Source organism: Poromitra crassiceps, assembly GCF_964638095.1.
Source record: "Poromitra crassiceps genome assembly, chromosome: 18".
NCBI classification, from domain to species: Eukaryota; Metazoa; Chordata; class Actinopteri; order Beryciformes; family Melamphaidae; genus Poromitra; species Poromitra crassiceps.
The window spans coordinates 10,914,164-10,926,714 of record NC_139636.1 but is presented as its reverse complement, the minus strand read 5'-3'; the positions used below and the strand labels follow the sequence as shown (position 1 = coordinate 10,926,714).

General features: G+C 46.6%; 2 protein-coding genes across 2 annotated transcripts in view; one reads left to right on the top strand and one right to left on the bottom strand.

Moving 5' to 3' along the window:
* Positions 1-5,028, bottom strand: part of nup205 (nucleoporin 205) — a gene marked incomplete at its 5' end in the record, with an annotated part of 32,379 nt that extends 27,351 nt beyond the window's left edge. The window contains 5 exons of the mRNA XM_083655109.1: positions 289-448; positions 573-717; positions 3,811-3,982; positions 4,073-4,215; positions 5,001-5,028. Coding sequence (XP_083511235.1) covers positions 289-448; positions 573-717; positions 3,811-3,982; positions 4,073-4,215; positions 5,001-5,028 — 648 coding nt within the window. The remainder of the gene's footprint in view (positions 1-288; positions 449-572; positions 718-3,810; positions 3,983-4,072; positions 4,216-5,000) is intronic.
* A 484-nt stretch (positions 5,029-5,512) lies between these two features.
* Positions 5,513-11,712, top strand: agk (acylglycerol kinase). Its single transcript, XM_083654502.1, has 14 exons — positions 5,513-5,745; positions 5,943-5,982; positions 6,107-6,186; positions 6,341-6,416; positions 6,521-6,646; positions 7,228-7,322; positions 7,463-7,532; positions 7,839-7,918; positions 8,040-8,097; positions 8,633-8,780; positions 9,263-9,360; positions 9,669-9,739; positions 10,365-10,449; positions 11,029-11,712. Exons 1-14 carry the CDS (start codon positions 5,636-5,638, stop codon positions 11,164-11,166), a joined length of 1,275 nt encoding a protein of 424 aa, XP_083510628.1. The 5' UTR covers positions 5,513-5,635; the 3' UTR covers positions 11,167-11,712.
* Positions 11,713-12,551: the final 839 nt, after the last annotated feature.

Here is a 12,551-nt window from a genome sequence, read left to right as displayed (position 1 = left end):
ACCTCCTTCCTGTGCTTCTCTCACCTGCTTCCTGTGCTCCTCTCACCGGCTTCCTGTGCTCCTCTCACCTCCTTCCTGTGCTTCTCTCACCTCCTTCCTGTGCTTCTCTCACCTCCTTCCTGTGCTTCTCTCACCTCCTTCCTGTGCTTCTCTCCCCTCCTTCCTGTGCTTCTCTCACCTGCTTCCTGTGCTCCTCTCACCGGCTTCCTGTGCTCCTCTCACCTCCTTCCTGTGCTTGTCTCACCTCCTTCCTGTGCTTCTCTCACCTGCTTCCTGTGCTTCTCTCACCTCCTTCCTGTGCTTCTCGTTGCCCAGGCCGCGCTCCTTCTGCAGCCTCTCGAACTCCCGCGTCACGTTGATCTCTGACACCAAGCTTAGGATGCGTCTAGTCAGACCCTGGCTCATCAGCTCATCTGTGAAACGCGTCGTCAACGCCACCAGCTCTCCGCTGAGCGAGAAAGCAAAAACAACACAACAAGTCAATGAGTATATCGAGGTTTGGGGGAATAATAATGATATGGCCATCTTGAAAACCAGGGAAAAGGGGAGTGGAGACGGTGTCAGTAATATACCTCAGGTCCAGGGTGAAGGTCTTGCCGTGGCGTGACTGGATGAGCGTGCGGAGGGAGTTGGCCACACACAGCTTCCCGTCCCAGTAGAGCAGCACGGCCACCAGCCCTCGGGTCAGGCCTGGGAAATGGGGCTGCTGGTGCTCACCTGGAGAAAGAGACAGAGATATTCACAGAATCCACCTTGTCAGTGTCTGTAGTGGCCTGAAAACAAAAAGCACTCGGCTCATCATGGCTCGTTGCTGACTAGCAGCAGCTCTCTCTCTCCCCGGCCAAGGAGCAACTCAGCCGTCTACCTGGCCGGGAAGAACCCGCCAGCTGCTTCCCTGCTTCTGGGGCTGCTGGGCGTAGCAGTGAGCTAGCCAGGTGCTGTAGCCTGGATTTACATTATATTTAATTGCGTTTGTGACATAACGTTGGACTGTTATTGAAACATGCCTGGTTATGGGCCCGGGCGCTTCACTGCAGCTGCCCACCACTCCTGGCCTGACCATGGAGGAGGATGAGCCAGGATGGGTCAAACGCGGAGGACAAATTTCACGGCACCTCCAAAAGCATGTACAGTATGTGTGTACTGGCCGCCGTGCACGTATGTGCATGCCACAGTGTTTGTGACAAAAAGACGGGGTTTGTCCGTCGGGTTTAATGATTTAAATTAGTTTAATTTAATTTTTAATTTAACTTAATTTATATGGAAGATACTCTCGCAATGGCGTTTCAGCTGGACTTGAAGCTGTCTATCACCATGGAAGTGCGATTGTATAACAACGAAACCAACCGCATATTCCGCCACATCCACACTGCATCATACAAACAGCGTGGAAGCCATGTCGTTATTACACTCTGTCCTGTTTGTTTTAACAAACTGCCTTTTTTAAGAGGATTGATGTTGCATATACGTTCTTGGAATAAAGATTTCATTGGGGAAAAACATGCTTTCTTTAGTGTTTTCCTTTTTTATGATTAAACAATAATTGATCGTTCATTTTCCCGATCGATTAAGGGCATTTCTTCAAATGTCCATCCCTCCATAGGATAATCACTGGATAATAAAACAGGCTATTAAAGCTAGTGTTGACTCTAAGTTGAGTGCAAAAAAAATCCCAATAAATTTTGTTTTAACCTAATTTTATTGTTGTCTATAGAGTTAGCTCCACCTCTGCGCAGATTCCCCCGCTCTCTTCTCTCTCTCCCCCTCAGGTGTCCTTCATTGGCCTGACGTACACCCCCGCCGCTGCAGCCCTAGGTCCGGCCGTCATCGCCCTAGCCACCTGTCGTCACTCTAGGCCATCTACCCGCTACTCCTTCTACTGTCTGACACCCCGGGCTCTTCACCACCACCGACCCCTATCCTCATCATCCTGGTCACCTGCCTGCCTAAGGGAAGGGGGGGACCGGGGGACCGGGGGACCCCCCCCCCCCCCCCCCCCCCCCCGGCCTCATCACCTCCGACTCTTATCCTCCCCTCCCCTCCTCTTAGCTAGTATTCTCTAAACCTACGAACACTTAAAGACTACATTTTCTATTTCCTTTGGACTCTACTTTTTACATTTTCAACTCCCTTCCCTGATTTTAGGATAATTTAAAAACTACATTTTTATATCCCTCTGTTGGACTCTTTTTTACATTTTCAATTTTCTGTTCTCTTGTAAATTTTATTTCCATAATAAACCATTTACAGAGTTTCACTGCCGGAAAACTCTGTACATGGTTTAGCCCGGCATCTCTCGGCCTGTCTCGGAGGGGAGTCCCCGGATGGGGGTCCGCTGCTGGGTCCACTGCCTGGGTGGGCCCGCCCCCCGCGTGGCCTGCTCTCTCAGTTCCCAGTCACTAGCTGGGGGCGGGTCTGGGAGCGGGTCGCGTGGGGGGTGGGTTTACCCAGGCGACCATTGCTGGGCCCCTGTAGCACAACGACCTCACAAGGTTCCTCCTCAGCCAAGCCAAGTCACTGGGGCAATCCATATGGTGGAAAGGTTTTCTTGCGTTCACTGGGGGTGTGGGGACGCCGCTGTGTCCCGGCCCGGCCTTCTCTCCCACGCCTTATGTGGGGGGGGGGGGGGGGGCCGGGGCGGGGGGCATCGGTGCTCTTCATCACTGGTCGAGGGCTGCCGGTTGGTTTAGAACAGTTTAGGTAGGCGATAGATTAGCTACAGCCTAAGGCTGACCTGTTATAGTGTTCAGGCAAAGATCAGACTAGAGCAGAGTAGGATAGGCCAGATTAGGCTGTAGATTAGCTAGATACTATGTCCCAGTTAGCTCTGGTTAATGCTTAGAGTAGTCAGTTGTCTGATCTTCCCCCCCCCCTCTCTTTCTCTTTCCCCCGCTCCTTTCCCTTCTTCCCCCTCCTGTTCCCCCCTCTCCCACATTTCCCACTCCCCCCCCGCCCCCTCTCTTTCCATGCTCTTCCCTCCCCCGCCGCCTCTTCCCACGTTCCCCCTGCTCTCCCTCCCCTGCACCCTCCCACCTCTCCTTCTCTGTTCTCTCCTCCTCTCTGTCCTCTCCCCTCTCTCACATTCCCCCTGCACTCCTTCCCCTGCACCCCCCCACCTCTCCTTCTCTGCTCTCTCCTCCTCTCTGTCCTCTCGGGGGGGGGGGGGGGGGGGGGGGGGGGAGGAGGGGGCGGAGAGGTCTGTTCCCTCCCCCGCCTCCTCCTCCCTCTCCCCCTGCACCCTGGGATGTGGGACGCTCCTCCTGCTTCTCTACCCTGGCTCTCCCTCCCCTGCACCCCCATCTCTCCTTCTCTCCTCCTCCACATTCCTATTTTCTCCCCACCTCCCCCCTCTCCTCCGTCTATATTGCTCATTCTCTCCCCACCTCCTCCCTCCCCCTGCTCTCTTCTCCCCCACACCTCCCCTCCCTTCCCCTCTCCTGCTCTCTCCTCTTGCTCCTTCCCCACCTCCTATACCCTCCCCACCCCATCACTCTCTCACATTCCCCCTGCTATTCTCCCTTCTCCTGCGCTCTCCTCTGATTCCTATATTTTCTATATTATCAATTGTTCAAATGTTATCTTTATTCTGTATATTCTTGTTACTGTTGTGTCAGCTAGAATTAGCTAGACATACTTTCTGTGAAGCCCTCTGAGACATGCTTGTGAATTAGGGCTATATAAATAAACTTGACTTGACTTGACTTGAGTGTACATAATACCTGGTCACCAAATTTACAACACAACTTGATTGATCTGTGATTGTGTGTGTGTGTGTGTGTGTGCTTATGTCCTTTCTTATGTGCCCATTACCTGCCAATAGCAGCTCCAGAGCAGCCAACTCTCCGATATCAAACAAATCACTGAGGATGAAGGCTTCTGTGAGGAGCTGCTCCGGAAGGAGGCGTGACCCCTGTTGACCCTGGACAGCGATGCCCTCTGTGCTGGCTTTACGCACCTTCTCTCTCTGCTCTGCACTCTTTGGCTGAAGAACACGAGTTACAAATAAACACTCAAAACATGTGAAAGACTAAAATGCAAAAGTGACAGTGATTTGCATCTTCAAACATCTCACAGGGTTCTTGTAGAGTGACAGGAAGTGCGGCTTGTGTTTCTTCAGCTGCAGGTCGAGGAGGTGGACACTCTCCGGCTGTCTCCTCAACACGGCACCCTCCACCGTCTCCCAGAGCTCCTTCAGCGGCCCCCACAGACTGGCTCCTAGGTGGGTACATGAACTGTCAATGACCTTGTCTCATCACAAATAAACATGTACAGCCTTAGGTGACAGAAGTGGGTGTTGTGAAGCACCCCTCTTTTCTTGTTGAGGTTTTCGTGGGAGTTTGCCCTCAGGTGAGGAGGCTATCAGGACAGGTTGGCTGGCTCATTTTCATAATGTTGTGGAGCCCTTTGAGACTGTGATTAAGGGTTATACACACATGACTGGACTGAGTGTAAACCACTGACCTAAATGTGTAAACACCTGATCGAGGCTGATTGATAGATTGGTAATAGCAGCAGCGGGTCGTTTAGCTTTTACACAAATTAAGCAGTAAAGGCATGGCACAAGGAAGTGCATTTATGCCAGGCAGTATTGCCAAACAACAACTTTGCTTCATCAATTCAATATTGTTTCACTTTTGCTCCCGACGTCTGCTGAGTCTGACAGCTGTGACTGGAGTTAATGTTACACGACTGGGGCAGTTTTGAATGTGCCAAACGTACAGCGTGATTAGAAAACTTCCACAACAAAGTACACAACAAATCGCCTTTATTAGCTAACGTTAGCTAGCTAGGTAACGTTAACTTGCACGCTAGGCTAAGTTAGCCTAGCCGCTGATGCCTGAACTTTGACAGCTCCACAACCATGTGGTCGAAACCTGCGACATGGGAAGGAAGTGGCACTTGAAATCAAATGTGTATGTGCTTGTTTGGGCAACAGCCTCTAAAAGCTACTAATAGTAATTGTCGTGATTTCGTATAATTGAAAGAAATTGAGTTCATACCCGAATTTACCGCCATCTGCGCCGCCATGATAAACACGGATTTGGGAAAATTGGACAGAAGCTTCCGGCCTTGTGCCGGTGTGAAATATAAATGAATTCATCCTTTAAACACATTTTGTTTACATTCCCTGAATAACAGTTTGATACTCGAGCTGTGATATGTACGCTGGGTCCTCAAGCTGAATACATAGTTTGAAAATTGATGGATTTGTGGACAATATTTTCAGGCGGGGTCCTTGCACAGTTCAGCATTGATATGCTCCCCATGGGAACTGTGGTTCACAAGTAGAAGACTACAAGACGTCGGTTTCTGTGTCAATTTGTTGTTTTAAAATGTCATATATTTTTAAACGTTATTTTTCATTAAAGTTGTAAATAAAAACTGTGCTTTGGGCCGTGCTGAAAAGCTCCCTGTAACGTTACCGCAAGCGGAACCATCGTTTGCCCTGCTCTGTGTTGAGCGGTACTGTTTTGTCGTAACACCAATATGTCATGCTAGTTTGACAGCGGAGGATCCTTGACCGCTGCGATGGAAATGTGTAATTTATGAGCTGAAAAATGCAGGTACCGCCATAAGTTACGTAGCGTAACGCTACTTAATTGAATAAGGGGCGTGGGGAATTTCACACCACACCATGGCACGGGTTGTGAAAGTGTTTCGGACTCTGCGGAACCACTGGAAGAAGTCCACATTCGCCGGGTGTGTTATGTCTTACGGTGGACACTGGCTGTATGGTAAACACTGGTGGGTATCTGCATTCTTCACCTTATCATAAACATGAGAAATTTACTTTTCACAATTCAAACTTAGGTGTAACGTTAGATCTGTAGTTGGTCACCGCCGGCTGGCCTGGCCACAACATGAATGACCACTAGAGGGATTGGATGGGGCGTGGGCCTGTTCTTGTGTCTTATGTGCTTGTGTGTGTTGTGTGTTATCAGTGACAGTCTTCTGCGGAGAGAAGCTTGTCTAGAGGCCAAGGTAAGAACTCACTGCTGTTTGTGTACCACCTATTATGTCTCCTGCCTCCGCTTGCACAAATTATCTTATTCTAACGTAATGCCTAAAACCTATGGGGTATTTATAATTGTCATTTCTGTGATAGGAATTTGGGCGTCAACAGATAGCGCCACAGGAGCAGCTGAAGAAAGCAACCGTTATTTTGAACCCTGCAGCTTGCAGTGGGTAAGTCATAAATCTCAGAAACCTCTAACAAAACTCCCAGAGACTCTTTGTCTACACTTCTGCCTCAGCCATTTTTAACTCGGTGCTGTGCAAGTACAGTTTTTCTGTGCCTGTTTCTAGTCTCCTGTCTCACTCTTCTCCCTGCTCTCCCCAGAAAAGCCAACAACTTGTTTGAGAAGAACGCTGCCCCTATTCTACACCTGGCTGGTGTGGAGATTACGATTGTCAAGGTATCGTGTGGTGTTTTCCTGTTTGAACACATCAGAGCTTTTACTGACACCGGCAGTGAACACCTAGTGTCATATCAACATTGTATTATTGGATTCCTCTCCAGACAGACTATGAAGGCCAGGCTAAGAAGCTGATAGAGCTCATGGAGGAGACAGACATGCTGATTGTGGCTGGAGGGGACGGCACCTTGCAGGAAGTCGTGACTGGTTTACTGCGGAGGCCAGATCAAGTAGGTGGCACACTAAAGTACACTGATCTATTATTGCCTTACCATCTATTACAGAGGGTTTCAAAGTGGGAGGCGGGCCTACCCAGGGGGGCTCCAAACAGTTTCAAAGGAGGCTCAGTGAATGGAAGTGAAAAAATATTACATTGGTTATCAAAAAATAGCCTAAATATGTTTGATTTGGTTAGAGATATTCAATTCAACTTTATTCCAGACACTTAGGAAGGTCCATAGTCCATAGATAGATAGATAGTCCATGGATAGTTCAGAGATACAGTATTATTGGGGATTTTTACTGTTTTTTCCACTTCCCAGAGTCAGAAACAAATAAATGCCTTCAAACACTTTTTTTTTATATTCTGAAGCTACCTTGTCTCAATTGTTGAAATCAAATTGTTGGGATTAATTAACATACATAAGCATGATCCCATAGGCAGTTTTCTCAGAAGATAAAGTCACTGTTTACCTTGAATTTGTTTGTGCCTAAAAATGATAAAGACTGAAAAATGAGACAAGGAGAAAATAAGGAATGCAAACTTCTCTTCTCCTAATGATGTCACTCACAAATGACTTCTTGACAATAGGAAACATTCAGTGAAACACCAATTGGATTCATTCCACTTGGCTCTCGCAACTCCCTGAGTCCAAGTCTTCACCTGCTTAGTGACAACAAGGTCAAGTAAGTATTTTATTAAAGTCACTCTTGAATATGCATTTTTATATCTTTAGATGGTAGCCCACAATGACTTAGATATGCCTCACCAACAGAAGTAAACTTTCTTTCTCCTTCTCTATCCTCCACACGATATGTTTTCCCAGGCACATCACGTCAGCGACTCTGTCCATTCTGAAGGGAGACACCATCCCTCTGGATGTGCTCCAAATCAAAGTAAGGAAATACTTTACCCTGGAAACTCTTCAGATAACAAACTTAGTGTTTGTCTTGCATGCAGACTCACACTTATTTTAGTATTTAGGTCAAATTGTTATGTTGCCTTTTTTTGGGGGGGGGGGGGGGGGGGTAAGTTGAGTTGTCATGAAAGTATATGCAACATCTCAGAATGAGCTTGATGTTTAAATACTAGATAGACCATTTGCTTTATTGTTTTATTTTTGAAATGCACTGAAAAATTGTGTAATCAGTTTAGCCTTGACAGAAATCTTAATGTATTTATTTGACGTTTGTTTTATACAGGGGGAGACAGATCAGCCAGTGTTTGCTCTGATGGGACTGCGTTGGGGAGCTTTTAGAGATGTGGCTGCAACGATCAGCAAGTGAGAATTACAGACAGAGTTTCATTCAAATTGGAGCCTTGAGTAAACAGTGACATGATTCCTGCAACTACTACCTAATACATGTAACTGTTCATTGTCTATGGTCTATGGTCTTTTCTAGATATTGGTACCTTGGACCACTGAAGACAAGAGCAGCTCATTGGTTTAGCACTCTACGGGTAAGTCTGCATGTTTCCCCTAAACATAATAGAGTTAGAACCATGTTCTTTTATTAAATATCGGATATCGTCCATCTGTCAGCAATATGATGGAGGTTCCACCCTGATCACAACTACATACATTACAAAAACATTCAATATATAGATTTTTCTTGAGATATTTTCTTTTCTTTTATATTGTTATATTGTTTATATTGTCATCTAATTGTTCAATGTTTTTTTTCAAGGCAGTATATCTTCTTAAGTTTCCCATACATACCATTGAATGGCTGCAGTGGGTTACCCAGCCTACACGGCTGCTAACCCAAACATAATTTGATAAGCCTCGGTTAAGCCTGGCTTAAATGGAGTTTTAGTGTCCCAAACCCTAAAACATCCTGTAGATGCCACCAAGGTTTTCCTGCTTTTCAGATGTCTCCCACATTTCTCAGTCTCACCCATGTCTGCTATAATCCTGAGCCCGACGATGCGTTTGGGTTGTGCTGAGCCTGATGGTGCATTTGGGTTGTGCTGAACTGTCCCTCCCACCCCTCAGGAGTGGCCCCTGGTTCGGGAAGCCTCAGTGTCCTACCTGGCCCCCAGCCTCCGGCCCCCCGACCTGCCCCCGCAGAAGCCGCCCAGGCCCAACCTGATGTACCGCATCGTCCGCAGACTGAAAAACTATTGGCACCCGCCTGTTGAAGGTAGCGTGTGTGATGGACAGCATTGTAGTCGAGTCCGACTCGAGTCAGTCCAGAGTCCTAGACCCATTTTCAGGACTCCTGACTGGACTTGGTCTTGAGCACTGATGACCTGGACTTGGACTCGAGCATTCATGCATTTGGACACGGAAGTTGGAGATGAGGACTTAAACTTGTTAATTGATAAAGACGTGTTTTTTTTAGTAATAGGCCCTAATAATTTGCCATAAGATATTGATAGCTTCAATTCCATGCAAGGGCAGGCACATGTCATGTGTTCCACCTACATGTGGATTCACATGTTCAGTAACTCGGACTCTTCTTTGGTGACTCGTCTTGGACTCTGACTCGAACATTGGGGACTTGAGCCTTGACTTGGACTCGAGATATAGTGACTTGACTTCAACACTGGTGACGAATGCGTTGATACTGCATCATATCAGTGAAATGTTCTGCGGTTTACGGTTTGTGTGTTGTTTACTCAGAGCCTCCAAAACCTGTGGAGCCAGAGAAGTGGGAGGAGCAGCAGCTGTCCACATTGGAACTGTTGATTCAGACGCATAACCAAAACCCTACAGAGATGGTCAGTCCACAAAGAATTGTTCTGACAAAAACTCACAAGCCATATCTTACGGCAAGTGCAAGGGCAAAATCTTTGCTAGTTTCTAGCACTAAATCTTTCTTCTTCTGTTAATTACGACTGGGTTGCTGTAACAGGTCCTTTGATGTACTGACCCCCAGTGGTCATTAAAAGAAAAAAGGGAGTTTTTGAGCACTGGGCATAAGATATGGCACCACGAGTCTAGGAATGCTGACGTGATCCAATGAAACATCTGTCCTGTTTTTCTTCCCCTTAGAATTTCACATTTGTCCATCTCTCTTGTCTCTCAGCGCATACATGATTCCCTGATGATCTGTGCAGAGCCAGACAATCTGACTGTGGGCGAGTTCATCACTGTCGGGTCAGTTAGTCTGCTACACATGCACCCACACTGTCGGGTCAGTTAGTCTGCTACACACACACCCATGTTGTCGGGTCCGTTAGTCTGCTACACACGCACCCACACTGTCGGGTCAGTTAGTCTGCTACACACACACCCATGTTGTCGGTCCGTTAGTCTGCTACACACGCACCCACACTGTCGGGTCAGTTAGTCTGCTACACACGCACACACACCCATGTTGTCGGGTCCGTTAGTCTGCTACACACGCACCCACACTGTCGGGTCAGTTAGTCTGCTACACACGCACGCACACTGTCGGGTCAGTTAGTCTGCTACACACACACACACACACCCACCCACCCACACACTGTCGGGTCAGTTAGTCTGCTACACACGCACCCACACTGTCAGGACAGTTAGTCTGCTACACACACACCCACACTGTCGGGTCAGTTAGTCTGCTACACACGCACCCACACTGTCGGGTCAGTTAGTCTGCTACACACACACACACACCCACCCACACACTGTCGGGTCAGTTAGTCTGCTACACACACACCCACACTGTCGGGACTCGGGACAGTAACAATGACGTGGGTTTATGCAGTTTGAAGTAAAACAATGTACGTGTTCTTCATCCTAGGAATAAAAAAGAAGAGGACCCAACTTTGTTCACCAAATCGTCCACAAAACTGGAAGCCGGCGCTTGTCGACTGCAGCTGCCAGAGGTCAGAGACTCCCTACCCGATTTGATCTAAATTCATTTTCTCACATCAAAGCAAACCTCTGTGAGAAATTGTGATTGTGCCGAATAGGGCCGGGCGATATGACTTCAAATCAATATCACGATGAGTTCCAAGTTTTACTTTGATTATGATTAATGAACAATTTGTTTTACGTTTTTTCTTGACACTGCCTTCATAGTTCTCTGATGAGGTCTGTACTGTGCCGTTTGTCATGTTTTGGCTCATGTCATCCTCCATGCCGACAGCTTGGCTTTGAGTGAACACCTGAACGCTAGTTGGTTGGTGCTAGTTGGATGGGGCGGAGGAACGTGACTGAACTGAAACTGACATAGTATTTTTTGTAAGGGGACATTTCATGAATGTACGCATTGGGGAAAGTATTCACTGAATCAGTTAACATTAATTAATTAATTTAATTAATTAATTAATTGACATGAGCAAGATTACATCTTGTTCTAAATGTCGGTTTCGATACGTTTTCGTTTAATTGCTGATATGAATGAATCTGCTTCTAAAGCTTTGTGTATTGTGAGGTTTGACTTTGTTGCCCTGACCCTGCAGGGCGGAGGCGGCTTCTACAACATCGACAACGAGGAGTACGAGGCCATGCCTGTGGAGGTGAGGCTGTTGCCGCGGAAACTACGCTTCTTCATCAGCACCGAGCGCAGAGAACAGCTCCTGGCACAGATAATGCAGTGAGCGGATGAGAACAGCAGGTCAGCAAAGCTGACTTAAAGGGTAGCCGCACCCAGAGTTTTGGCTGAATTGCTTCTAGCCTCGAAATTCAAAAAATGCCTCTAGCAACTGTGTGTGTGTGTGTGTGTGTGTGGGGGGGGGGTTATCGATTTGTGCAATGCTAGGAGGTGGGGTTAAAACATTGTCCGCTCACCCCTCCGTGCACACAGACAAGCAAGACCAAACAAGCGCGGTCGAGCCAGCTCCAGAGTGAATGGGGAGAGTCAACCTCTGAGTTTATATTCAGAACGAATGTCTGCAGCGTTCTGTTGGTCTGAAAATATAGGTCTGCTTTACAACATGTACATGTTCCTAAAATATTCATTCTGTGTTATTTTAACACTTATCAAAGAGGACTACATTACATGCTGAATAAAAGGACCAAGTTTTTTTGTTTTTTTTTGTTTTGCTTTTTTCTAAGCTGTTAACTGTACAGTATGTCTCTCTAATGGACTTTGATTACTGAATGGTTTACTAATGTCATCACATTGAAATTCAGTCAATAAAAACATGTCCAATTCACAAAGTCCTCTACTACTAATCCAAAGTTTTTTTTTTATACCCGTTAAAAATAGACTTGCACTCAGCATATTTTAGTTACAAAGTGATCCGAGTGATGGAATCATTTCCAGTGAGATCTCCGCTGAATCATGTGACACTTTGACAGTAGCAATGTTTTATTGGTTTAGGATGGCAGTACTGCGGAATTAACAGTTGCTCATGCTATTAAGTTCATGTTCACATGACTGACATCTCTTACAGTGTTTGACTTGAAGTAGACACTGGTTTAGTTAGTTATTGTGTGAGTACACCTGCTTTGTGGTTATAATCGAGGAGACATGGTCACGCTAATGTGCTGCTGCGTGTGTGTGTGATACAGATTTGCATTCTATTGACATTAAGTGGGGTGACCGTGACACGCTGTACAAACAGAATTCTTATTGGCTAATGCTGGTACACATCTGTGAACAACTCGACAAAGAAGGCATTTTATACAGTGGCGTGTGTTGTGTGTACATTCTCCTTTCCATACAACTACCGGTACATACACCTGGAAAAACAAACACCGTCAGAGACAGCTTGTGTGTGCCAGCGTTTCAACTGGAGACCGCGAGATCAGTGTTAAGAACAATACACAAATCTTTTAGCATACGTCAGTCAAATGCCTTAACGCAGTGGTTCCCAACCACCGGGCCGCAACGCATTTGGTACCGGGCCGCGAGCCCGGTCAAAAAAATAATAATTTTGTTTGTTTTTACAAACTACAAACATAAATAAACCTCAACTTGAAACTATGTTTCAACTACCACACAGCCTATAATATTATAGCCTATGTTTATTTAAAAAAA

Bases quoted from the DNA above. Each gene is read 5' to 3' on its own strand.
- agk (XM_083654502.1), top strand. From the start codon at position 5,636: ATGGCACGGGTTGTGAAAGTGTTTCGGACTCTGCGGAACCACTGGAAG. The intron at 6,187-6,340 runs GTAAGTCATAAA...TGCTCTCCCCAG, and splicing joins AACCCTGCAGCTTGCAGTGG to AAAAGCCAACAACTTGTTTG. The intron at 9,740-10,364 runs GTCAGTTAGTCT...TCTTCATCCTAG, and splicing joins GGCGAGTTCATCACTGTCGG to GAATAAAAAAGAAGAGGACC.